A 26,827-nucleotide genomic window follows, 5' to 3' on the forward strand; every position below is an offset into this window, starting at 1 on the left:
AATGTGTACCTTCTAATAATACTCATTAGCCTAAGCAAAGAAAAAAATTCATCCTTATCTAATCTCAATATTAATTTGCTGAAGACAGTGTTGGGATTTGTGTTTCCATCAAAAGCCTCTTTCCTTATAACGAAATACTAACTAAAAAAAAAGATCTGCACCTAACAATTCTCCTAAGGGATTCATTGCTGAAATAAGCACACTAAACTATCTCAGGATTTTTAGATTTGTCAAACCTGTGCAAAACAGATTACAAAGCACAGGCTGGAGCACATTCTGAGTTACTCAACCTCTAGGTACTTCATCTGGGTTTGCCAGTAGAATTATATTTTCAATTTTTGCAGTTTAAACCATTCACAGATGGTATTCATAACTATTCTTGTGTCCGAACAAAAAAGGGTTGATGATTCAGGTGGCAAGACCGGTCACACCATTTGAGTTAAAGGAACAAGAGAGGGAGGGGGAAGAAAAAAAAGAGGCAGAATGCCACAAGCTCATGTAGAATATATGTTCCAGAAAATAGTAAGTGTTTTAATGTTATTTATAGTGTTATTTAAATAGGATGAAATTAAAAACTGCAATTGGATTTTTAAAAAACTAAAAAATCCCCAAAATACTTATTTTGTAACATTATAAACTGAAAAGCTGAAGCTCTGTTTTAGTCTCTTTTAGATGCAAATCAAGTAGATTTGCAATGTTTTCAATAATTCATTCTATATACAACAAGAAAGAAAATGTTTGTTTTTTCTAAGCTTCAGAAAGAGGAAAAGCCGGAAGATGAGATCCTGTAGTCATCCATACTCTCAAAAAAGGTTCATTATTTTAATCATTAGGCTGCCAAACTCAGGAGAGATGAAAGGATAAGCAATGTTCACTGAGGAAAAGCGAAAATGGAGAACAGGTACTAAAAGCAAAGACAGTCATTGTGGAAAACAATTATATCTTCTTTTATGCACTGAATAATTTAAACTCTAAAATATTCATGAATTTAGACTGGAAGACTGTCCCATAATTGCAGGTTTTTTGCTACTCTGACCATCATTATCGCACTGTACACTCCTTCATCCACTTTCTAGTTAACTGACATCTGCAAAGACTGAAGAGAACAATTACCGGGGTCACTCATTAGCCCACCTACACTGCCCACCACCATGTTCGTCTTTTCACGGCTGTCTCCCCTTTATTTCTTGGTAGCTCACATTAGCTGGGAGTTTTTCCTACAGTTCGCTGACTCCTCCGAACCTCCTGTCGCCCGCAGAGCCCAGCGCTGAACGGGAGCTGCAAGGAGACCGAACAGGAGCTGCAAGGAGACTGAGCGGCAGTTGCAAGGAGACCGAACGGGAGCTGCAAGCAGACCGAACGGGAGCTGCAAGCAGACCGAACGGGAGCTGCAAGCAGACCGAACGGGAGCTGCAAGCAGACCGAACGGGAGCTGCAAGGCGGCCGCCCTGGCCGAGCAGCCCCTGCCGCCCCTTCTCCATCCCCTCTGCCCACCAGCACTGTCCTGCTGCACGGGAAGCGCACCTTGGGCTCTCAGCCACGGGCATCACACTCAACATATTATTATCTGTCTTTCCAATCAATAAGAAACCTTTGATATCAGCACATTATATATAAATCCATGTTTCCTCTAGCCCTAACTTAGAGCTAAGGGGTTTTTAAAATCAACTGTGAGTTACTGAATTCAATAACGAATATGGGCTATCTTTTTTGACATTTTAAACACTACTAATATCCAAATTTCACAGCAAACAAAACCCCCAAACAAACACAGCGTTCAGATTCTGAGAAAGGCATGATCTGATGTGGAAGAGGGAAAAGCAGCAGTCTTGCCGCAACACCAAGGAGGAGATCTCTGAACCACCAGACTATCCAGAGATCTCTGGAGTAAAAGCCAAGGCAGAGTGCTGTAAAAGGAAAGAAAGAAATTTGTCTACTACTAATACAGTTTGTTTCTGATGGAGAAGTCGGAGTTTGAGCGGCAGAGCTGGGATGTTCCCGTGCCCCAGGTGCTCAGTGCAGGGTGAGACATCTTCGAATCCAGCTGTTATAGCACCCACTGTCAGCTGCAAATAACCCTCCAAATATCCTCAGACTATTGCTATTTTACAAACTCATGCTTGTGCATTATGTCAATTTAAAGCACAGTCTAAACCCAACCATTTAAGGAGACATAACATAATTCGAAAAGCACACATCCGGAAAGCAGAGTCAAATCTAATTTAAAATATGAAGGGAGAAGGGAATTCTAGAGAAAGACAGCTAAGAGAAGCACTGTTGAAAATGAGGTCATAATACGTGCCTAAAACTAAAGGTTTGTGGGGTTTTATTTTTAATAGTGTCCTATTTAATGACATTTATTTCATTATCTTTATTCCAATAGTGACATTTTGAAGCATTTTGTGCAATATTTACAGAACCATTTCGGAATGCTTCATGAATTCAGCACTAAATGCTACTCCGAAAAGAGTGCCACTGATTTTTCTTCACACTACGATTTCTATCAAGCTATTATCAATTGTTATTTTATTAGTCTCAGGTAAATTCTAAATTTAGCTTTTAGCAATTTTTTAAGAGGGAAAACAATACCTGATAGAACGTACAAAAATTCTTCCCGACACGCAGCATTACACCACAAATCCTGGTGGACTGAACCTGCCCAGTACTTCAGCATTTTCCGTCCCCCGACCAGCAAGCGACTGACCTTCCTTGAGGCTCTTCTGGCTGTTGGCCTCAAGGCATTCCTTCTCCTTCAGCGCCTTCACGTCTCCCGCGGGTAAAATCTCGGAAAAGCCCTGTTGCTGCTTCTTGGAGCTATCGATCATGATGAGAATCCTTTAGAATGGCAACATCCAGCAAAGGAAAAATAAACCAATTGTCACCAAGCAGCGCACTGCTGTCCCGAGCGCTGCTCGCAGGTCCCGTCTCCTCAGAAACGAGCAGGGTGGGTGTTTTTCAGGCACTCGCAGCCATCGCGGCGGGTGCCCTGCGGTGCCTCGGTGGCGGGGCTGCGGGCACCGAGCTGCGGAGCAGAGCCCGGAGCCCAAATCCCACCTCTTTTCCTAGACAACCACTCCCCCTCTTCCTCCAGTCACGCTCGCTTCCTCTGCACATTCGCGTTTCGATGTGCGGCTCCATGGTCAATCATTTGACAAAGAGTGAGTCAAGCAGTTAAAAATAAATCCAGCAGTTGCTGAAGGAGCAGCATTCGCTGATACCTATGACAAATTGCTGCTGAGGACTTTCTCCCTTTTCCCCTCCTCCTCCCTTCCCCCAGCGCTCCGAACGCCGCAGCCGGCAGCACAAATTCTTTATCTTTGCCTGCCTGGCACAGCCACTGCTCGCTAAGTGTCACCAGTAAACAAAGCTGCACGGTGGCCTTTGCAAAGGTTACCGTGAGGAACCTTCCACCGCCCCGGCTCTGCTTTCACACACATCCATCTGGCAGAGCTAAGCGGGAAACCAGCGATTATTTCCATGTCTTTCCTTGCAGCGTAAGAGAGATTCTATTTCTTGTTGTATTATTTTCCTTTTTGCATTACAGTTACACATCTCATTATTCCCAGCAGTTTTAGGAGTATTTGCTCCCCCAGATTCTCATCTGCCAGTCTCTCCAGTGTTTCCCATTTGTCTTACACGAGTCATCTACTTCAGTACCAACCTGGAAGATTCTGGGGAAACGGATCCTCTAATTATCTGGCATTGGCCGTGATGGGACAGCAGACTAGTTTGTATTTCATGTACTTAGAGAAAATAAACTGTACATAATTTTAAGTAGTCACTACATGTCAACAAGTAACTCTAGCAGGTGCATTCTCCCTTCCCTTTGGCTAAGCATGCTATCATTAGACATGTTTTCCACATGCCCATTTGATGTTTTAAATCCTTCAGCCTGAAATTACGAAGGACATCTCCACTCAGCAAAAACGTTTCACTTGTATGGCATCAGATTTCAAAAAAATCTCTAGACAATAACAAACACCTGGTGCAGAATTTTTAAATATAGAAACTAGAAAAAAAAAAAGATCCAAAGAGGCGAGCTGATTTCTCCAAGCGCAGCTCTTCGGCGGCCAGCACGTTCCTGGGGCAGATCGTCGGTCCCGGGGCCGCTGCGGATTCCAAGGAGACTCACACTTACTAGGCTGGATCAACCTGACATCTAAGGAGCTGAAAATACAGGCAAAACTCTTGCAGCATAAATGACTGCAGGCAGCTCTCCCAGCCTAAAGCTTCGTTTTTTGCATATTATTTGTATAAAAATTATCAGCGTAAATTAGAGTTTGCTTAAATACAAATTATAGACTATTCCAATACATCTGCTTTTGCAGTGATTTTTACTGAACACAAGGAAAAAAAAGAACTCCTCCTTCATAAAGCAAATTCCTCACTGCCTGCAGCTGAAACACTTATTATGCATAAGAAATAAAATTACTGTTGAGAAACTCCACACGTTCGGAGAAAAGAAAAATCCAGACAAATAGAATACAAACGCGTACTGCTTAAGAAACCTATGTGAAAATCTGACACAGTCAGGAAATAGAATCTTACAGTGTTATGGATATACCAGATCGTAACTCTACATTTTTCTTGTACCAACAGAGAAGTTAACAGTTTGGATGGATTAATTATATTCTAACAATATAACGATATGTAACAGCAGAAATTGGTTTATGGGAAGGGTACAGTACACTTCACACATTTTCTGAAAGATCAGTACTTTGGTCTGAAGCCATTTCAAAATGATTCAGAGAAGAGAGTATTTTGAAATTTAAAAAATCAACATACTAATAAGGAAGTCTGTAATTAAAGAACTCAAGGAGTAACACATTCTCCTTCAAACATCACAGTTCTGAAGGTAGCTCTATCTATTCCTATCTGCTCATAGTGCTTTATATAAATTAAGAGTGTACCCACTCCACAGCAGAATTTGCAGAAATGAATATGCTTGTGCTTCAGCCACTTGGAGTTAAGCCTAAAATTTTGCTTCAAATTCACCTCCCAGTTCAATGCAAGCTAATATACACATTAATATTTTAAAGCACCTCTGAGAAGTCTCAGCACTATCTCAATAGCAACTTGCAAATGACTTTATGAAGAAAAGCAGGAATCGGAATTTACAGAAAATAAGAACGATGGAATTCCTGTGCAGACTAGGAGAGGTGTGTGGTCAAAATGATGCTGCGTGTTTTCCGTGTAACCAAATATTGTAGTTGCCAATCAACGCGACACAGTATTGAATGGCTGGGGCAGAGATAGCAACTGAAGAGGAAGAAAAGACACCTTGGAAGAAGGAAATTGCTTTTGTTCAGATTCAGTTATACTGTGAATATTGAGAATATCTGCACGTTCTGCCAAGGGAACAGTTTCTGTTAAATCCCCCCAGGAAGAATGACATTTATCCCCCACATCATTAAAAACTCTTATTCCAATGACATCTTGCTTTCTTAGCCACCTTGAATATACATTAATCCAAGCTCAACCAATAACGTCATTATACCGGTTCCTTGGGTGATCATCAATATAGTTCACTATTTTTAGTGATAAGACTTCAAAGAAAAAAATTATGACCATGTCTCAACACGTCTATTAGAAAAAGCAGCTCCGTGCCACGGGAAGAGTGCACTGGTGGAAGACTTGAATGGTGGGAACTTAATACCTTCCCATTCAAATTACCCATTTTGTCCTAGTAAAAAAAGTTCTCTACAACAAGTATTACTGAAACATCGCAACTTGTTTGTTCTTTGTCTACTCTTTAAAGCCTTTTCTTTATTTTAGCATTTACACAATAAATAGAACACAGCCCATGAAACGTGAAATATATACTAAAAAAGCTTGCGGTCTTTCAGCCCCACTCAGTTTGAGATGCTTTTGCGTTCGGTTTCTAAAAGGCAGCTAGAATTTGGATTGTCATTTGAAATTGATGGCATTGTTAAAAAACAGGCCCAAAAACTTTTTCAAATTGCTAAATTTTCATCTCGTCTTTCTCTTCTGTGTACTTACAATACAGAAGGTTTCAGAATAAAGGAAAGAGAACTACTCATTTCCAAAGGAAACACTTAATGGACAGCCCCTCCGATTTGGACATGTACCTGTTTCCAAAGAGCTATTTCTAACAGTACAAATAGCTGAATGACACTGAGGATCATACAGAAACCTGTAATGAGCCAGAAACAAAACTCTGCCTGAAACACGAGTTCCTATCCAACAACAGAAGTGTCTCTTGCAGCTGAAAAAAAAAAATCTACAGCGGTGGGGGTTGTATCTAGCAATTAGTGGTTTAACCAATTACACGCGGCATCAGTGTATCAAACCCAGAAGGTGAAGTAAAAGATACACAGCAAACTTTTTGTTTCAATACAAATGAAACGTGTGGAAATTCACATGATCCTCAGAGGGTAGAAGTACCTCTCATTCTAATTTCTATTCCAGATCTATAGATTGTATGCAAGTGGGTGAAATGAAGGAAAAAGGCTTCAGAATGGAACACCCCTGTCAGTTCCGAAAGCCCAAATCCAGTCACATCTCATTTAATAGCGATGTATTGTGCAAGCTTTTCACAAACAAATGGGCTGCTTCTAATCTAAGGTAATCCGTGTCTTTTCTTTCTATCCTCCTGCACCACAGATTTTCAAGTGTTCTGCCAACCTCCAGCCTACAGAAAAAGCCCTATTCACAGAGGGGAAGTGCCGAATAGATACTCGCCAAAATCACAATGTGCAGGATGAAACAAGAGCAACCTGGTCCCTCCCAGCGCTTATCTGCCCAACCATCGGGACCTGCCGAGTGAGATCACTGACTGCCAGGCACTCGGAACCTCATTAAACATGAAGTAACCAAGCAACAATTGCTTTAACAGTGCGTTCCAACTCTTCACATCATATGGAGCTCATTCCTTTGCAATCCCATTAAAAAAACCAAACAAACCCCCAAAACAACAACCAAAACCGAAAAACCAAGCCAAACCAACCACACACACTATCCAAAACATACAGATTAAACTCTAGACCAAAAAAAAAAATTTTAAAAAAATAGCCTTAGGTACTTAATCTATTTCACTACCTAAAGATTTTGAAGTGGGGAAAAAAAGCTTAATTACTCAAACATTTATTTCATTTTGGCTTTACGCACACCTTGATGAATTTCTTGGTCCTTTATAGTTGTGTTAGAATAATCCAGTTGTTTATCATCACGTAATAATTTCTTCACATAGGAAAATAGTGCTCTGAATACCCAAACTAAAAGATTCCTTTAAGTAATCACTGTTGCACTTTATAATTTATTCTATTACGTCTTTAAACCTCTAACTGTTAAGTTCAGGGTTTTTGCTTTGGAGTTTTTTGTTTGTTCCCCCTTATCCACCCCCTGCTCCCCGTCTCCTACAACAGACTTCTGTTCTGCCGCCTGGTTTTGTTCAAACCCCTTTCTCTTCTCTACCAGTACATAACTTCTTTGCTTTGAACACTTAAGACACTTGTCAAACAACTCAGCAGTAAATCTCACAGAGTCTTACGCTTATGTTTAAGATAAATATACGAGTCTCTCATCTTCATATTCTTTTACTAGTAAAGTATATATTTCTATTTTTTTTTCAAAACGTCAAATGAAAAACTTGAGTAATTTTCAAAATAGGATTGTATACTATGCTGTGACTAAGGAACTACCTCACAAGGACTGGAGAATTCTGCCTATTTTCTCCGCCACTGTGGTAACAAAGACCCAAAAAATCCAAATTATGGTCACCATCTACCTCAGTTAGTCCAAAAATTCCCAAACACGATGATATCAAATTTGTAAGTCTGCGTATTCTGCTACTTTTCTCCCACTAAAACCTGCACGAATTCCTTTTAAGGCAGGACATCCATTGGCAGTGTTCACTGGTCAAGTGAAAATCTCCTCCCATTCAGACACCGAAATAAATTAGTACATATTTTAAAAGTGCATAGATAATATACATAACATACATTTTAATATATAACTGCATATGTATATCTAAAATTATATATATATATAAAAAAATATATATTTTTAAAGAATGATATTGGGTCATCCATCACACTACCTACGATTTGCAAAAGGCTCCTGTGTAAGTACCGCCCATCGATGAGCAGGTCTGTCTGCACCACATTCCGCTCTTGTAGTGGCTGTATCAGGAGTTAACATTTCAACAATAACATGCAGCTAAGATTTGGTTCTAATGATTTAAAACAATTATACAGTGGAATTTAAAATTAACTCGACATTCTTTTCTAGCTATGCGTTTAGTTATCCACAAGGAATTTCAGGACACAAAAAAGTCAGAATAAGACAGTTTGATGAAGAGATCTCTTTAAAGGAAAACATACTTTCCGTATCTCCTGCCATCACTCGAATGCCAAGCCCTCGAACAGGATCTTTTCATATATACCAGATGCCTTAAATTGAGTCAGTCACAGGTCATGTCTCCCATGTTAATCTCTTCACAATAAGCAGATAATTAAAAAAAAAAAAATAAAATCTATAAATCAAACTAAAACGACAGAATGTTTGTTTATAAGTTTACCAAATGGAATGACCCTGCTGGAATTCTTTCATGTAGCCTGTGAAAATGTCAGAATATATTCCGTTTAAGAGGTCACGGTCCCTAGAGAGCTCTGAGTTTTGGCCTGTATGTCTTTTCACATGCTTTAATATTTGAAAATTGTTCCTTGTAGACACTGACTGATGCCCTGGGAATGCTTGGATTGTGGGAACTGGCAGTACCAATGACAAAGACAGACTTACTGGGAAATCACTACCTACTCAGTTTGCTCTCTCACCTCATAACAGATAACACTCAAATATTTACAAGCAGACCAAAAGAATCCACACATTAAAAGACTTTTTTTTTCCTCCTGACACTGTTTGTTAAAAAACAAAAACTTCCAAAAAACCCCACAGGACTTCCCCCATACCCCTAAACCCACAACACAAAACACAGAGACAAATATATATTAATTACAATAGGCTATGTATGCTTACAAAGGATTACTTAGTACTGTATTTGTGCTGGATGTTCCACGGACTATCCAAACCTTACAGGAAAGGCAATGATGGGACCGCTGGGGTGGGAAAGCAGCTGGGCCAGCCCCGCTCCATGGATGGACATTCACGGCATCACGGGGCAACCGTTCTGCACACGCACATTATATATACACTACACCATACACACACATCTACTGTAAACTTGTATAAATTGTATACTTCTTCTACATCTAGATAAGTCTTTTAGACTTCGGGGGTGTTTTGGGGTTTTTTGTGCGCTGTTGTGGGGGTGTTTTGTTAATCACAATATCTGCGTGCTGTTTGCCAGATCTCATGGCTTTCAGCTTAGTGACTACCACACTGCTGAATTTAAGTTGACATTTCCAATTACTTTCTGTGCCAATCAATTACTTTAATCAGAACTAAGTTTTCCGTGTGTTGTTCCCTAGTCTTCCCACTAGCCATCTTTTCTCCACTTTATCACTCCCAACTGTCTCAAGAAAATAACTTCTAAGCACAGTAACACACCTATGTATCATTAGGAGAGGAAAAAATCTGCCTGAGGATCTCAAAAGAGTGGAAAAATCTGTCATAGCCAGACACAAGGAGAACGTCCCAAATTTCACCTGATTCCTTAGTATCAAATTTGCAGCTTCAGCTCTATCAACTGCGCAGAGGATTACAAATTTGTTCAGAAGCCACGAAGCTATGCCAAGAATGCATGTTAGCAGTGCTACATAATGAGGGAGTGGAAGATAAGAGATAACAGGCAAACTAATATACCCACAACTCTCTTAGATGCCAGAAAATTTCCCTTGGTTCATCTAATTTATTGAAGTAATATTGTTAAGTGTGATGTAGGTTTCATTTGGTTATTTTAGAACCATCCCTCTCCCAGCTGGCCGGACCAGCCCCTTGGGACGACTCAGTATAAACCACTGGGAGTATTTGTTTTCATTTCGGTTTGGGCTTTTTGTGTTTGTGGGGGTTTTGTTTTGGTCTGAGAGGTGTGTGTGTTGCATCTTCACCTGAATTCACTACAGCTCCTCATAAGCTCTAGTGGCCCCATCGGAAGCTTCATCCTCATCTGCCCTTTGGTGCCTCAGGGTGTTTGCTCCTGACCATCACTGCTCTTACGTCACTGATGAAAAGGTAACTTGTGCCGCTTTTTGGCAAATGGAACAAGAGTTGGCTTCCAGAGAAGAGGCACGGTAGTGTGCTGCAATAAACAGGGCACAAGTTGACATGATCGATGCATTGTATGTAATGCTTAATTATCCAGAAAGATGCAGACTAATGAGAAATGGAAATTAATTTCATTAGTAATCCAGCATTGCCCACAGCCGTTAACTTGACAACAGCTCAAAAGAAAATGGGAAATCTTAAAATTGTGACAGTCCAGACAACCAACATACGACATCCTGGAAATATGATTCTTTGTTATTACACCCAAATATGTACACAAGGTTACCTTCTGTACAGTTTGTTGTTCCGACCCCAAATAATTCAAGTGTTTGCTTTAGAGATGGTTCAGTTGAAGTGTTTCACAGCCCTGCAATAAAACCTTTATCTAGCAAGTCAGCTTGAAAACTCTCATTTCTTGCCCTACTATTAAAATAGGAAACATTAACCGGTTACGTTTGTGTTTCGCAAACATTTTATGATGGAAGACATCCATCTGAAAAATGACATTTGAGATGACAAGAATATGTTGCTGCCCTTGTCTCTCTCTCTCCCTTTCTCACTCCTCAAATTATGTTTGTCTTTAATGTAGTAAATGGCTGGAGAAGCTTAAGATGCTATTGCCCTCCAACAGTTTGTTATTGATCCTCCACTGTAAGTTACAACCTCTTCAACAGAGCTGGCAGAGCATGTGAGTGTTCCTTTGTCAACTCACGGGACAACAGTTCCAGTGCAGCTTAACCTAAGCCATGAGGTTTTGCACCAAAACCACTGAGCTATGCTCACCCCAACCCTCCCATCAGCTTTGCTGCGCGCCTGCGATCTCTGGGCAGACTGGGCAGGGCAAGGGGAGTAAAACATACAAAAAGGTGAAGCGGTAACATCTCCTCAGACATGCACGTGCAATTTCACTGCATGTTTCTGTTGCCCTGCTGTGATCACCTCCACGTATAACCAAACCAAAGCGTGAGCCTCCCACATGTCCAGTGTCATTGGAAAAGCTTGAAATGCAGCTTCTGTACTAACTTGTGCAAGTCAGCTTAACAACACAAGAACAAATCAGCCTGCTGCTGGACTACTGCCAAAAGACTCACTCAAGTCAACAAAAGGTTTAAAGGATCACTACAAAAGCTCACAGTAAGCACAACGCTTACTGCGTAAAAATATTCAACAAAAACCCCTTAAACAGTTCAGATGTTCTCAGATCTTTTGCACAAGGAATTATGGTAAATAATAAAGAGAAGAGTAACAGGGCAATGGCTCTGAAGTGCACCGGCACACAGGGGTGAGAGGCAGCTTTTCAAATTATTCATTTCTCCCTTACCACTTTATTTATGAAAATCTCCTCTGTTATGTCAACAAGCCAGAGCCCTTAAGCATTAAAACCTCTTGCCACTGCCTTGTCTTTGGAAAATAAACAAGACACAGAATATATATGGAGACAATACAAAACTTACACATAAATTATTTCACTAATTCATGAAAGCACAAAAATACTTTCAAGTTACGGGAAGAATGCCTAAGAAAAGAACCAACTGTCCAACACAGAAGAACAAAAATGAAAGACGGAAGACCAAACCAGTGAATTTAGCACCTGAAGCTGCATACCTGGTTTTACTGCTTGTTTGGCGATCTATATTTATTAGTAAAAGCATGAGGATAACAAAACAATGAAATTAAGTGAAGGGAATAAATACATACTCAACACAGTCACAGCAAGGTTTGTCCAAGAGGAATCTGCAAGCTTGCCATCTTACAGGGGGGTTTTCCTGTTTAATTTAGTGCATTCTTGTGGTAATAGCCTTCAGAAATGAAAAGTTTGACTTACTTAGGCTCAACACAGATACCCACGTCATCCATTTCGGTTTTACCAGCAATTAAAAACAAAACAAAACAAAAACCCAGACAAATTTTCCAGAGGTATAATTACACACAGGATGCAAAAAAACCCACTTAGCCTCATTATGAAATAGCTTTCCTTAAATGTGTATTTCTGTTGCTACCTTGATAAAAAGGTAAAATGTTGTAAGCTATCTTAAAACAAGCTTCTAGGGATACTTAATATCACTTCAATATCAAATACTAGCCAACAAAAATTACTGTCTCTCAAGTTAAAATTTTTTTTCTGCCTTGCAAAAATTAATTCCTAAGGAGCCAAAATATTAATAAATAAGCAACATGTCCCTTAGTTTAAAATGCTTTGAATACATAATACTACATTAACTGATCTAATGTATTTCAGGATCTTCATACATGGAAAAAAATAAGGAAGTAATTGTAAAAGACAAGCTCAAGTGTTCCAAGAGGTTGTCATTCCACATCTATATCAGCTAAGTCTCTTCCTTACCATATTTTCCCTTTATTACATTTTCATTTCTTGGAGTGCTATATAATACTGAGGATACGTACACAGAGCACCACAGACTGAGTCCCTCGTTTGTAACCGGGAGCTTCTCTGTTACAGACAACACAGCCTGCCTGTCTGAACCGGAGAATGCCACGACCAGTGTCCCCAGGTGTTTGATATACGGACAGCCCAGTAACAGCCCATTTTTTCTGCTGTAAAGCTGGGATATTCAGATAGTTTTCTTCTTACTTAATAATGCTCATACCATTACAACTGAATTAATAGCTAAACTGATTTTTAAAAATGCTTCAAAAAACAAACGCTTCATTTGCATACTTTCAGTGTTCCCACTATTTGCTACAAATACTGGAAAACAAGTCTCCATTATTAGGAGATATTAGTGTGAGAACACAAACACCACAAATAAAAAAGAAAGGTTCCTGCCCCTTCCCCCATAAAAATGAGCCCACATTTGGATCGAGACCTAATTCTGCCTGATCCTTACTGTAACAGTGGAAACCCGTTTTTCCTAAGCTGCCATGCCAACATCAACAACGAGGAAAGCTACCGGAAAGATTCCCATAATGTAAATCTTATTTTTCTTTCATTGCTCAACCTTAAACCAGGTGGTCGATTAAACTTTCTGGGATACAATGCGAAACTTCAATTCTGTATTGTGGAAAAAACCCCCTGTTCTCGATAATTATCCCAATTCTCAAAAATATTGGATTAATACTTCTATTATACAGTAGCTGTGGTTTTAAAACGATTTAGAAGTATAAATAACTCAATTCTATATGCCTCAAGAAACTCTTGCAGTTGGGGTTTTGAAGTCAGACGACAAGCTGGCAGGACAGGCTTCCTACCAAACACCGTGGAGCTTCCATGACGTGGTCTGGAAGAGTCAACGAGGGGATGTGCAGGAAGCACACGCGGCTACTGGCACAGCAGAGCTGCGGCGCGGCGGGCAGGGGCTGCACTCACCGTTCCTGCGCTCGGTGAGCGGCGGCAGGTGCGGGCCGGGCTGCAGCGACAGCTCCCGCAGCTCGTGCGCCACGGCCTCGCTGTGCGGGCTGGGCGCCCCCCGCGCCTCCATCCCGATCCCCCAGCGCCCGGCAGCGATGCACCTGCAACGACACAAAAACCAAACACGGCCGTTACTTGTGGTGTTCAGCTCTTGGTTTGGGTCAGTTCCTCTGCACAAAAAAATTTCAACTTTAAGCGATATATACATTATCTACTAATTTTCCACAAATATTAAAATATTACAGGCTTGCAAAAATATAGTTAAGCAGTGTATTTACACGCGATTTAACTGTCAGGACAGTTTCTCTGCTCACTTTGACAGAAAAATTACAAAGCGTTAACCCTCAATAGGGATGTCGGAAGCTCCTTCTAGCAAGCGACACAGCCCCTGTATCACCCAAACATTCTTGTTTTTCAATAGCTTATATTAGAGAATGCTGAATTAATATATGATAACATCCAAATGGCTTTTAATATTTTGAAGCACTGCACAACTTTCCTTCAGATCAAAAATCAACTTGGGTATTAATACAGGACTCCACACCACCAAAGAACTGTATTAGAATTAGTTCATCTTCAACCTCCCCAGCAAGGGAGGCTTTTTGCCATGATTTTTTTTCAAATTAATTTTATTGCATACCAGCTACTGATTGTAAAATACTCTACAGAGTGGAATAAAAGTCCCAATTTATTATTTCTTTCCTTTCTATCATTAATGTGGTACTGGAAGTATGAATTACTGGCACAGGGTTTTTACAGCTCACAGAACTCTATCAAGTAATTAAAATTTCCGTAAATCAATATGGACTTCAATGAAGTCTGTCCTTAGATTCTTAGAAACTCAAACAATATAAAATATTAACAATTCATGAAGATCCATAAAAGCACAGAAATGTCTTATTATTGTTCAATTGTTTAATTTTAGTTGCTTTTCTTTAAGAAACACTGCTACCCGTATTCAGTCTTAAATTCCAAACTTCAGGTATGCTGAATATAAATACTGCTTGTGTTGGGGTGTGTATTTAAAGTTTATTAAAATGCAACATGTGTTTCAATGAGTATACCCCAACTATTTCAAAAGATACTTAGTATTTTTTAAAAAAATCAAAATGACAAAAAATGATCATGATCACCAAAGAATGGTGTACACTACAAAAAGGGCTAAAGAATCATGTTGTGGAAAGTACCAATTTAAAGATAAGTAACATAAGCAAGTACTGCTCGATGTATGCCTCATTAAAGCAATTACTGTGGTTAAGTGCATATTTTTCATTATTTTCCATAGTTACCAATTGGTGCTTTCACATCAAATGAAGACACATTAACTTACTGTTATACAAGATTTTTTCTTTGTTCTTAGCTTTTAGAAGCGTAATTTACCCAGCTCTCTTTCGATCTCCTGATATTACACTCTCCTCGAACTCCCACTCACCCATACGAATGAAGTACATTATTAACCAAGAAAGTCTCTTCAGAGCAGAATTTAAGTGAAAATTTAGCTGCTTACAAGCTCATATTCACAGCATTTCATCCACAATTTATTAGCTCTGAGTTATGCCTTGGAGTCGTTTTTCCGAGAGATTAAACCACATCGGCTGTATTCATGCCATTAAATCCATATGAAATTAATAGAAACACCTTGTACTAAAGGTTAAACACTTTGTCTGCTGCATGTTAGCTTTGACAACTCTTGTCCCCATGACAGATAACTAAAAATCTTGCTTTAAATTAAACCAGTTGAACTTTCATCACTTCTGCAACACACTGCTAAATTAGTTACATGTTCTTCATTTTGCTGCAGGAATGTAGGTAAATGTGGTTTTATTGTCCAGATTCAACTAAGAACGAGGCACGCAAGAATTACACGCAACACATTAAATGGCAGTGACGGCAACTTTGCAGTGCAACTCAAACCAAGCTGACTTCTCACACAAAATGTGCTTCACCTGCGGTTTGAACCTGACCAAACGAGGTGAGAAGGGACCTTCCGGAGCCCCCTGGTCCACCCCATCCGAGCAGGGCTGCCAGCTGCTCCGCACTTTGGCTGCTCAGGTTCTGGACGTGTCCAACGCTGGACACCGGGCACCTGTGGGCAACCTGGGCCTGAAGGCATTGCCCTCCCTTCATACGGAATCTCCTCTCCTCTCCAAATAGTTTTGCTGAGCACGACTCTCAGACTCCAGCTTTTACTGTGGTTTCACACAGCACACAAACCTGGGCATTAGGAAACATCTAAACACAAAGTTCTCCAATGCAGAACTCTAATCCTAATTTGAAAGTTTCCAATTCACAGACAGTACAAATTCTTTGTCTGAAATCTTTCTGGATAAACAATTTTAAACATTAAAACCAAGGTTGCTCATAAAAAAAACCCCTGCACAAGCATAAACATCAGTTTACCAACTTCTACCACTACAGAATTTCACAGGAACTGGCCTCTAGGAAGCAAAACCGAAACAGGCTGTAGCACGCACACAGACATACCACCGCCAATGCCTTTTCTGGTTTATTTGAAGCCTCCTCAATCCTGAAGGATTATTTCATATTTGCCATCTGCATTTACAGATGGAAACCATTATCTGTGTAACCCCGACTTTAAGCAGACCTGTACAGAAAAATGTATTAATAAACATCACTGAAATTCAACAGTAAAAACACATACAGGAAAAATACATTTAAAAAAATCATATCCATACTATTATATTCTCAATATTCTACTCTGCGTAATCCAAGAAAGCACCATTTTCCACAAGGCTGATCTGACAGACAGAAATCAGGTGTCACTTCAGAGGCTTCCACTCCCCTCCTTGAAACTAAGACATCTAAAGGTTCGTTAAGTCGTATGAACCTTCATTCTATTTGTTTGAAAAGCATTTCTACTTTTGAACTGTTGGAAAGTCTAACAGCATCTGACTTGTAGAAACAAAAATAAAACTACTCCACTCTTTAATAGCCCCAAAGGATTCCAGGTTTGGGTGTGCTGTGGTGGCTGGGGGTTTTTTTGGGGTGTGCGTGGTGGGTTTTTGTTGTGTTTGTTGTGGGCTTTTTTTCTGTTTGTTTGCTTTTAAACACCGAATTCAGCAGAACAGCAGACGCCGCAGCAGTGCAGGCAAGGCTTTGGCGCACGTTTGTCTGACAGCCCATAGGCACAGAGCTCAGCGCTGGCCCAGAACTGAGCGGTGCACTGGCCTTATGTAAGTGTTCTTACAGATGGTAGGCGGTTGCTATCTTTCTTAACTGCTGAAGACAAACATTACTTTTATTTTTAAACATTCTATCTTCAAAAGACAAAGTATATTTCCTTAGAAAAAAAATCTTAGAAGGGGGGGAAATACATACTTCTCTGCCACTTGAGACACTAGAACTGGTATTTTTTTCTGCACAAACTGTGAAATCTGGATGACAGGTAGTAAATCAGCTTTTATTTTACAAATCTGCTGGAAAAAACAGTTCAAGAATCACAGAGCATTCAAACTCTGGCCAAATCAAAGTGCTGACTTTAACACTGCTCACTCATTTACACCTGCAAGAAACTTAGGTCACTATACACATTATTAAATATTATCAGTAGTCACACCATATTACATATTAGTAATACCAGGCTCCAGTACAGAATTTATTACAGAATCATGGTATGAATATCAGCAGTCAAATCAACCCAAGTTTAAGTTTCTCCATTTATAAAACTCAGTAAATTTAAAATCATACAGCTAGCAGTCTGCAATACACCAGAATCTGCAGTGGGAAGAATCCTAGAATTGCAAAATGTTGAGTGTGGTGGTGTTTGTTGTTGTTTTCTTCAGTGTGTCAGGAAACATGAAAAAAGCCAGTCCGAGAGCTCAGGCACCGTGCTCGGCAGCTCCTCTTAGCGGCTGCCAACCAAGGTCGTTTGCATTAAGCTCTCCCATCTCGGCAATGCCAGAAAGACTCAAAAATCTGTTCAGTGGGCAGGACGATCTGGAACACCAGAGTGGTAACGGGCATTTACGGGACCGTTACGGTTTCAAATATTACTTCAATTTGAACAGTGAGCATTAATGATTTATATCTGAGATAATGTGCCAAGTCACTACATGAGACTAACTTGGCAATTCCTCTTTCCATCTCGTAAAGAAGGACAAGAGCCGCGCTTTGGGAAGGCAGCTGGCCCTGTCCACTGCACAGATATGCCTACAGCAAAGTTTGTTTCTAATCTTCAAATGAGCCGAGTCCCAGCGGCCGAACCCTCGGAAAGCTCAGTACCTCTTTTTTCCCCGGGATCAATACAAGTGGGACCTGGACACAAGCATTCGAAATCCAGGGGAACATTCAGCTCACCGAACACCGTTACTCTGAGCCAAGAGAGTCATCTCCCAGAGACAAGAGTGGGGATGAAACTCCTGCTCCAAGAGCAGCAAGATGCAATGTGTTCAGAGGATGGCTCCTGCTGGCATGCTGCCTATCGGCAAGGGCTAACAAGGAAACTAGGAAACAAATAGCAGTGTTGGCTGCAGGAAATCCATCTCGGCAGCTGCTGGAGCAACGCCAGGTCTGGGTGTCTGCTGCACACAGCACTGCTCCTCAGGCCGGGACAGAATGCTTTCTCTGGACTTCCAAAATGCAGCATTTTCTATTTGGCAGACACCAGCACACACTGTATCTGCACAATGTCATTTCAGCTGTGCTTACATCCTATTATACACCTGAGATCTTATAAAATTCCTACATTAAAAGCTACTGGGGCTCCCTTTGTAATTGTTCTGAATACCTTTTTCCCCAAATAAGACTACTCATACTTCATTACAAAATTGAAAGATAAATAATAATTTTAAAAGTGCATTGGAAATACTTACAAAGTATCTAAAAGCCAGTTAAAGCTGTTCATCCAAATCACTAACCTGTCTTTTACACCAAACCGCACACAGTGGTGTTTTAAAAACAGTGAAGATGTAAAAAACTAACGAACGCAAACAAACAAAAACCACCTTTTACATTTAGCACTGCAATTTTAACAATAAACTGCTACAGAAAAGTTGTGGGGTTTTTTTCTCTCAATAGGCTTCATATCCACTCACTGAAACAGCATTTAGAACCAGTAAAGATGAATTATATGACTGAGTACAAAATGAACATAAACATGGAAAGTATTTGCTATTAATAATCATCCAGGTTCTCAGTAAGTTAACTGAATATGTTAGTCTCATTCATTTCTGACATCATAATTTCACTAATTGGAGAAAATGTCTCAAATTAAGTTTGCCTCTCTTTCAAGAACAATGCTTATCCTGTTGAGATTTAGACCCCCATTTTATGTATTCCACAGTGGATTAAAAGACCAAAAGACACTTTTCATGAAAAAAGTCTTGAAAATATTCAGCTTTTCAGTATTCCACTTCAGACAGTGATGCTGCTGCTCCTTTCCGCAAAGAAGCAGCATCAACACTGCAGACGACTTGGTGTCGCCTGCAAATCCTGCCCCCAGTTCTCACACAACCTCTCGCATTGAAAGTATTTTGGGTACAGTATATATATAGCTTTGAAATTAAAACCGATATTAAATTATTATATTGAAAGGCAAATTGCAATCCTACAGTTAAAATGCCGTGTTGATATATTAATTAATGAAGACAAATTTTGTGGTAAAATACACAGCAACAAGGACTGAAACCATACAGCTATTTTTACAAAAGTAATTAGACAAAAGCAGAAAAAGATGAGAAATATCAACGGCTGACTAACTATGAGTAATCGGCTTGGATTATGCATTATCAGAAACTGTTACTATTCATTTCTTTAAAAAACAACGTGCAGAAGCATAGGACAGAGCTGAGGTCCTGGTGTGGCGAGAAGCACGACAGTCACTAGAACGAGCCGGTTCTGAGAGGAGCACGGAGTCAACAGTGCGCCGAGAAACAGTGCAGAAAAAACTCCTTTGATTTCATAAATTGTTGAGATTAAATTTTTGTAACTGTCTACTCTGGCTCAATCAATACCACTGAGCAGACACTAAAAGACCTCCAGAAACTCATTTAACATTTCTGCAATTTGACAAGGCTACAGTGAGATTCTCTTTACTAATTCTTAGAAGGAAATCTTTAAATCTTAAGTCTTTGGACTGTTTAAGTCACAGGAATGTTGTGTAGTGTTTAAATACTTCAAGGTCTCATAAAAATGTTTTAAGTGACATATTACAATTATCTTCTGTGTTTGCACTTAGTGAGCTTTAAAATGGCAATTAATTATAAAATTTATCCAAGACGTTAAACTTCTTACAAATATTTTAAGTAAAGCAAACCAAGGCTCAATATGCATCATATTCAGGTCACTGAAACAAAACAAATCCCTTCAGATGGAACTAATGTTTCAATTGTTTATTGATTATATAAAATTTTTCAAATCTACCATCTGCCTTTAAGAAAGTTCTGGAAATAACTTTGCAACATGCACCAAAATCAATAAACAGTCTCATGGAGCAAACGCAAAAGCAGGGTCTAGGATTAGCTGCCCTTTAAAGACCATGCACAGTGAACAAGCACATTCCCTAGAGAAGAGCACGACCTGTGTTGTTCTATCACGTTACAGGGATGTGCTCACCCAGGGCAAAACCAGGTATGGAAGCTCCTGCCTGTTAGTGCATCTGGATAACCCAGAGCAGCCCTGACCAGCACTTCTACGGACGCAACGCTTTGCAAGCAGAAGCTCCATTATGCATAACTTAGAGCACAGTGCTGTTTGTGGCAGGAAGGTCACAAAGATTTAACTCACGTTGAAAACTCTGGCTCGCGAGGAGATGTTACTTCACCTCCATCTGAGGTTCCAGCCCTCCTCACAGCTCTGCCCGAGCACTCGGAGCAACAGGAATTACGGGAACACCACTTGGAAGTGTAAGAGATAAACACTGTCCTCTGACTTGTCCTAAGTGAAGGATTTCCAGATAGTCTTCAACAATGTTTTAATCACCTTATAATCAGACATCATTTCATTTCATCTCAGCCTTTTTGTGGATATTGTTAGTCAACGATGCTCATATTGAGGCAGCGCTAAGTCATTCAGCTGGGTTAACTTGATTCAATAAACACGAAGCTCCTACAGCATGTATCCTCCCTAGTTCTATTAAAATAAACAGCTTCATAAAAATACTTTAAACTAGCAAGGTAAAAGATGAAGTAATATCTTTAGATGTCACACACACACACTGTGCATGGAAATACGCCATTTGCAAGTGCTCCAAAAAATCTAGACATGACATTCCTATTTTTCAGACTACGAAGATGATGTTGTCAATATTTTACATTTGCTTTAATACTCTACTAAAATTAAAAATACTTGTATTAACACTGGCAGCAAATTTAGCCTCAGCTTAGGAAACAACACAAGGTTTGTTTTATAATACCTAAATTTAGCAAGGCAAAAACCAAAACCAAGTGCACTAATGGTGTACAAACAAATGATGCTTCTGGTTTCTCATCCTCGCAGATCTTTACACATTTAAATTAGATCTTTTTTCCAATAAAACGTAAGTGACATATCATTTCAGAAGCAATTTATTCAAATTCCAATCAGAAACAATTCAAAAGGTATTAATATCAGTTTTAATATGAAGTGCTCAGCAGTAGTGTTCAAATAATTGCAAGATCAACTCAGATTTACCTGCCAGAAAGCAAGTTCTGTTCTTCTGGTCTATGACAGAACTTTGTGGAAGGAATTAGTAAGATAACATGTGCTCCATGATTTTCTGTGGCCAGCAAACAAACAGTGTAGCCAGCAGAATCTAGTTACAGAATTGAAGTTGAAAACATTAAAAAAAAAAAAAAAAATCAAACCACAAGTGTTCATTTTGGTATTATAAAAGCGCTTGATAGCTCAGGTCTGGGGTAAGGGTCAAATATCTAGATTAGCACATCATACCATTGCTCAACATTTTAGTGTCATGTCCTAGAAGTGAGCATTTATTTAAAAAAAGGAAGAGAAAATATACAGGGCTTTTTGCAAGAGGTGTTCTGACAGTTCAGAAAATAATCAATTAGTAACTTTTATCAATAAATTCAATCATAATCTTTAACAATTCCTTTATGTGTTCAGAGTCTCTTGATAGCCAAAATGCTGATCTATTTTGAAAATGCGTGTTGGTAGAGCACCTAGAGCATTTAGAAAAGGTTAAATTACTCGGTGATTTCATTTGTTTGCTCAGCTCCTTCAAGATGTTCCCATTTATGACTAAGCTGCAGGTGCTGTTCTGTTTATTTTGGTGCCTGTAACCCAAGCCCTCGAAGGGAACAAAGCGAGGAAAGCGTTGGGACGCAGGTCCAAGAGGAAGGGACTGCCGGGCTGTTTCCCGGCCAACCTGCTTCTTCACAAGCATGACTGAATGTTACACAGTCATTTCTGTTAAATGACATTTCTCAAAAAATATATACTTTGCTTTTTTTAATGCCTACACACCGTTACAGAGATTAGCAAAATCTTCCTATTATAACATTTGGTGTAGCAAAGACTGATATATGACCTCTTAAAATAAATACCATCACCTTCTATAGGACAGAATTTAACTCATTACTCACATTCAGCAATAACCTAAATACTGATTGACAGGAATTCAAAACAACGTAGCATAATTAGGGATTACTAGCAACTTCAATTTAGGGGATCTTGCAAATATGAAAATGACGATGTTTGAACTGAACTTGGTGCACACATGCAGGTGATAATCAGCTCAACAGTCCCTACTCATAACCTCAGGACAACCCAGAAAATCCCTCCCTCACAAACCTTTTCCTGCAGATTGACTTGTACCAACACAGCTACTTTCAGATATTAACAATGCGAACAATAACTTGAATTAGTTCCCATGGAAACCAGTCAACTTGTTGCTCTTAACTTCTGAAACTAAAACTTGTAAAATTTAACCCGCTAATGGACAAAAGAAAAACTCAGAAGGTGACAGATGAATGTTTAAATGAAAAAAGATAAAAAATCAGCTTTCTATACATCTTAAGCAGCAATTTACCATGCATTTCTTTATTTGATTCATGCTAAATGCTTAGAGATTATCTAAAATACTCTCTTTTCTGTTCTTTTATGATCATGTAACCACCCTGTAAAAGCACGGCAGAGCATTACAACACATACTTAACTGTCCCAAATGACTGGTTCTACTTTGCAAGTTATTAGAAGCATTTAACCTTGTCCTCTATTCTATTTCCTTTAACTAGAAAGAAAACAGAGGCCTAGAACCAAACAATTAATGCACCTGACGGTTCATAGGACCATCTCTCCTTTTCAGCCATTCAATTTACACTGGATGATGTGGCACATATGGAATAGCAACAAAAGTATGATTAAGGGCTAATTAAAGAAGGCAATGGAAGGTTTAAGATTATTTTTTATGGTGCTGCTGTCCTGCTCAGACAAAACCATTGGGCAAGCTACAACCATGGGATTTTGAAGGCTCTCCTAGTGCTCTCAGAGGTAACTCGCAGTTAGGCACGTACATTAAATACATGTATTCATCGCACGCATGCTACATGGGTATAAATGCTCATCTTTCTCAACAGAGGCAGCGACACAAAATTTTGGCAGTCCCATAGTACCGCTTCATGCTATCGCCAACTCTTCTACTCGGTACACATTAAGTTATTCTCCACTATATTTGTAATTAGCCTAGAGTCAGAATGAAGTCAATATACTTCTCATTTCATATAGCCAAAGCTGCTACTGGAACTGGACAAATATGTTTATTTGCTTGGCTTAAAAGTATTGCTTTCTATGACGAACTTTAAAAAGCACTTAAAAGGGAAAAAGCACAGTTGTCCCATCACTTCTATAGCAGCTCTCGTTCAGATTCGCGGCTTGAGAACAACCTGCTCCCTCCTCAGTCCTCACCTGACACAGTCTCCAGGTTCCACCGATGCGTGCAGCCAGGTTAAAAAACGTCATTGCTGCTGGGCTGGGAGCAGCAGAACCAGGGGCCACCGCCGCTCTGCTCGCACCGAACCGCTGCTCAGCAGACACAGCCCATCAAGTGACCCCATTTTTCATACAACAGGGACAATGTGAGTGCAGTTATATCAGTGGTAATAGATTTACACCTTGCAGTATCTTCCCAAGAACTTCAGTGGGGTTTTTTAATAGATACAATAAGGATGCATGCTAAAAGAATGCTAATTCCATGTGTTTAAGCACAGACTTTCAGGTACAGGGAAAAACAAAACAAACCAAACAACAAAACCAAAAACCAAAGGAAACCCAAACAAACCACCACCACAACACCACAACCCCCAGCTTGCTAAACAGAAGAAATTAAGCATGAAGATAGATCACAGAGTATTATGACTTTGACAGAAAAATAAATAAATGTTGTTAAAGACAAAATAACACTCTTTACTAAACAAAAGCCAAACTTTTCCTTCTCAAATGAAGAACATTTCTTCTAACAAGGCCAATAATACTCTCTGTGAAAAGGGCAAGACCACAGGAAGGAATATCACCAAGATTACAAGTCATCAAGCTTAATCCCCAGATCAACAACTATATTCTAAAATAACCAGAAAAAGTATGTCATTAGTACGGTGCCTGAAAACTCTAGTGTTCTAAACAGTTTAATGCTATAATCCACAGTACATGCCCTCAGTGCTTTAAGAACCAATTTCTCACGATCTCCAAAGCTAAAATGAACTTGAATTCCATTTTCCATACTGAAATTAGCTGAAGACTAACAGGGCAGAAACTCTGGGTCAGGAGAGTTTATGTTGCCTAAAGCCACTTTCAAAGAAGCCTTATCTGTTAAACTATTGTGTGGTCCAGTATTTCATTCCCTACAAAGCTGCTTGTTTAAAAATAAATAAATAAAAAAGAGAGAGATGGAAACCATAAAATTGTTTACAGTAGATGTCTGCACAAATTGCTACACTTAACAGCTGTGACATCTAAATTTTGTATTTCTTGGAATTTTTCTCCTAATGCAACTCGAAGTGAAAAAAAGGCATTAGACCTTCCCCTTATTAAAAAAAACCAAACCAAACATCATTCTTATCTCCCTCAATTATAAAGGAGAGAAAATAGTCTTGTTTTCATGCAGAAATGGCAGTAACCAAGAATAAGCTGATCAAGAAAGAAACGTAAGGGCCTTCAGAAATACTTAAAATCTCAAGCACCACTCAACAGCAAGTTGATAAACACAGAAAAAAGGCCTCTTGTATTTAAAGATAAATTTCACATGTGTAGACTTAAAAGTGAGAAAGCCTAACTGCAACAAATTATTTCCTTCAATCAGTTAAGATTAATTATTTCCAAAGCACACCTTTAAAGAAAATTATATTTAGAAATTTATGATTACAGTAATTAACACAAAGAATCAATTTAACACCGATATGATGAGTGTAAAAAACCAGACTGTCTGTACTCACTCCTACAACGCCCCAGTTTAAAGAACGGGCTATTTCTGAATTGAAAAGAAAGAGACACCATTACTAAGTCTGATACACTAACGTAGCAGGGATGTCAGACTCATTGTCACCGGGGCCACATCAGCGGTTGCCTTCAAAGGGGTCAGTATGATTTTAGGACTGTATAAATGTCTTTTGAAGGCAACCGCTGATGTGGCCCCGGTGACAATGAGTTTGACACCCCTGTAACAAAGAAAGCTCCTGAGCATCACTGCTTCGTTAGTACAAAGCTTAACCAGCTCCTACTAAAGGTTATTCCTTAATTCAACATAGGTCACCTGCCACCACTGGAGTATCTACTTCAAACATTCAGAGAAATTAACTCACAGTTATGGACTAATGAGGTCCAAGGGCACGTCCGTTAGAAGCACGAAGTCCACCTGGGGCTGTGTGGGATGGAAACCACCCACGTGCAGAGGTTTGTCAGCAGCCAGGCTGTGGTTCTGAGCATCACCCGCAGAGCTCGACCAGGCCAAGCAGTGGCACCGGTGCGGAGGGTCCTGAGCCCCAGCAAACGTTGCCGGGGTGCAAGGAGAGGAGCCACCAAAACACAACGCGCACCACCTGAACCACACGGCAGTTCTCTCAGCTGAAAAGGTGCTTCCAATGTGGACTGAACTTCATGCACTCCAGTGAGACAAAAAGATCCTTAAAACACAGGCTGAAATAGTTTTTATTATGTTTTGCTAATAGCCTCTGCGTCATGCTAATGAAAAAGCTCTCACTGATCATTTCTTTTCATGAACAGCTCAAAACTAGAGTAACAGTCAATTTACAAACTCATGAGCCTAAAAATACTTCAAGCCATTATTTCTCTCCTACATAATTTTAATTTTATTGGTATACTAGACAATTTTGGTCTTCAGCAACGTAACAGAAAATACACTCTGATATTAAGACACTTTCATCATTTAACAGTCATCAAACGTAATTTATTAGAGTAAGTATGTTTCAAACACTTTGGTTAGATCCATTTACTAACATTGAAGCACACAATGTATTTAATCATGAATAAAAAAAAAAAAAATAATAAAAAAAAATCGCTGAAAAATCTAAGCAATGCCCCTCTTTCCTCAAAGATCCCTTTTTGAATAGCATTCAAAATATTTTTGCTAAGAAATACCACACATTTCTATTAGAAACCCTGTTGGAAAACAACTGATAATCTGATGAAAACAAGATATTAACTAAATATTATCTGCTAAGATATAATTAGTACAGTCCAGGTTTCTATTTTTCTCTTGGCTTATTTTCATTCCTTCTTTTGTGGCATCAGATCACAGTTCATTTCCTCCCCAGTTCACTTCAGTACCTGCTTTCCTTCTCCCCGCACTCTGTATTTTCAGTGCTCCGTGTCTCAGCGAACCCCCCTGCCCTGTCAGCTGCTCTGTGCACCCTCCGTCCCCAACACGCCTGGGCCAGCGCTCACCCGTCTGCACACGCCAGGAACCCGCAGCCACAGGATGCTACAAAACTCCCTCTTCTGGCCCGGTACTGCCCCAAACCTGAGAAACAGCAGGTTCAGAACTGTGCCCATGTCCAAGAGCCTCCTGTCAACTACCAATCTGGTTCAGCCTGCAGAAAAGGAAAATACCTTCCAGTGTTCTATCCATCCCCCAGTTCACATTTCCCATTTGTTCCACCTTCGCTCGGAACGTTCTCAGGGCAGACAGATGCAGTACTGGCTGAAGGAGGTTGTTCCTACCTGCATTTCACCCTTTCCCAGAGATTCCACATGTTTCCCCAGTCCTGCATGACAAGTTTTTTAAAACCAGGCATATTTTCCAGAAGCTGGTAAAGGAGCAGTGGGATGGTGAACCTGGCAGAGGACGGAGCTGTTAACCCAGAG

General features: G+C 39.7%; 1 protein-coding gene across 7 annotated transcripts in view; it reads right to left on the reverse strand.

Annotated features, from left to right (window-relative positions):
* Nucleotides 1-26,827, reverse strand: part of MRTFB (myocardin related transcription factor B) — a 79,910-nt gene that overhangs the window by 45,362 nt on the left and 7,721 nt on the right. For 3 of the 7 annotated variants that reach the window (XM_065644554.1, XM_065644551.1, XM_065644548.1), the window contains exon 3: nucleotides 13,514-13,656. In XM_065644554.1, coding sequence (XP_065500626.1) covers nucleotides 13,514-13,625 — 112 coding nt within the window. In that variant the 5' untranslated portion in view covers nucleotides 13,626-13,656. Of the gene's footprint in view, nucleotides 1-2,589; nucleotides 2,989-13,395; nucleotides 13,425-13,513; nucleotides 13,657-26,827 lie in introns of those variants that run through there. The other 4 variants (XM_065644552.1, XM_065644553.1, XM_065644549.1 and 1 more) reach the window with 3 other exon arrangements.

The sequence above is a fragment of the Caloenas nicobarica genome, chromosome 14 (genome assembly GCF_036013445.1).
Source record: "Caloenas nicobarica isolate bCalNic1 chromosome 14, bCalNic1.hap1, whole genome shotgun sequence".
Classification (NCBI taxonomy): Eukaryota; Metazoa; Chordata; class Aves; order Columbiformes; family Columbidae; genus Caloenas; species Caloenas nicobarica.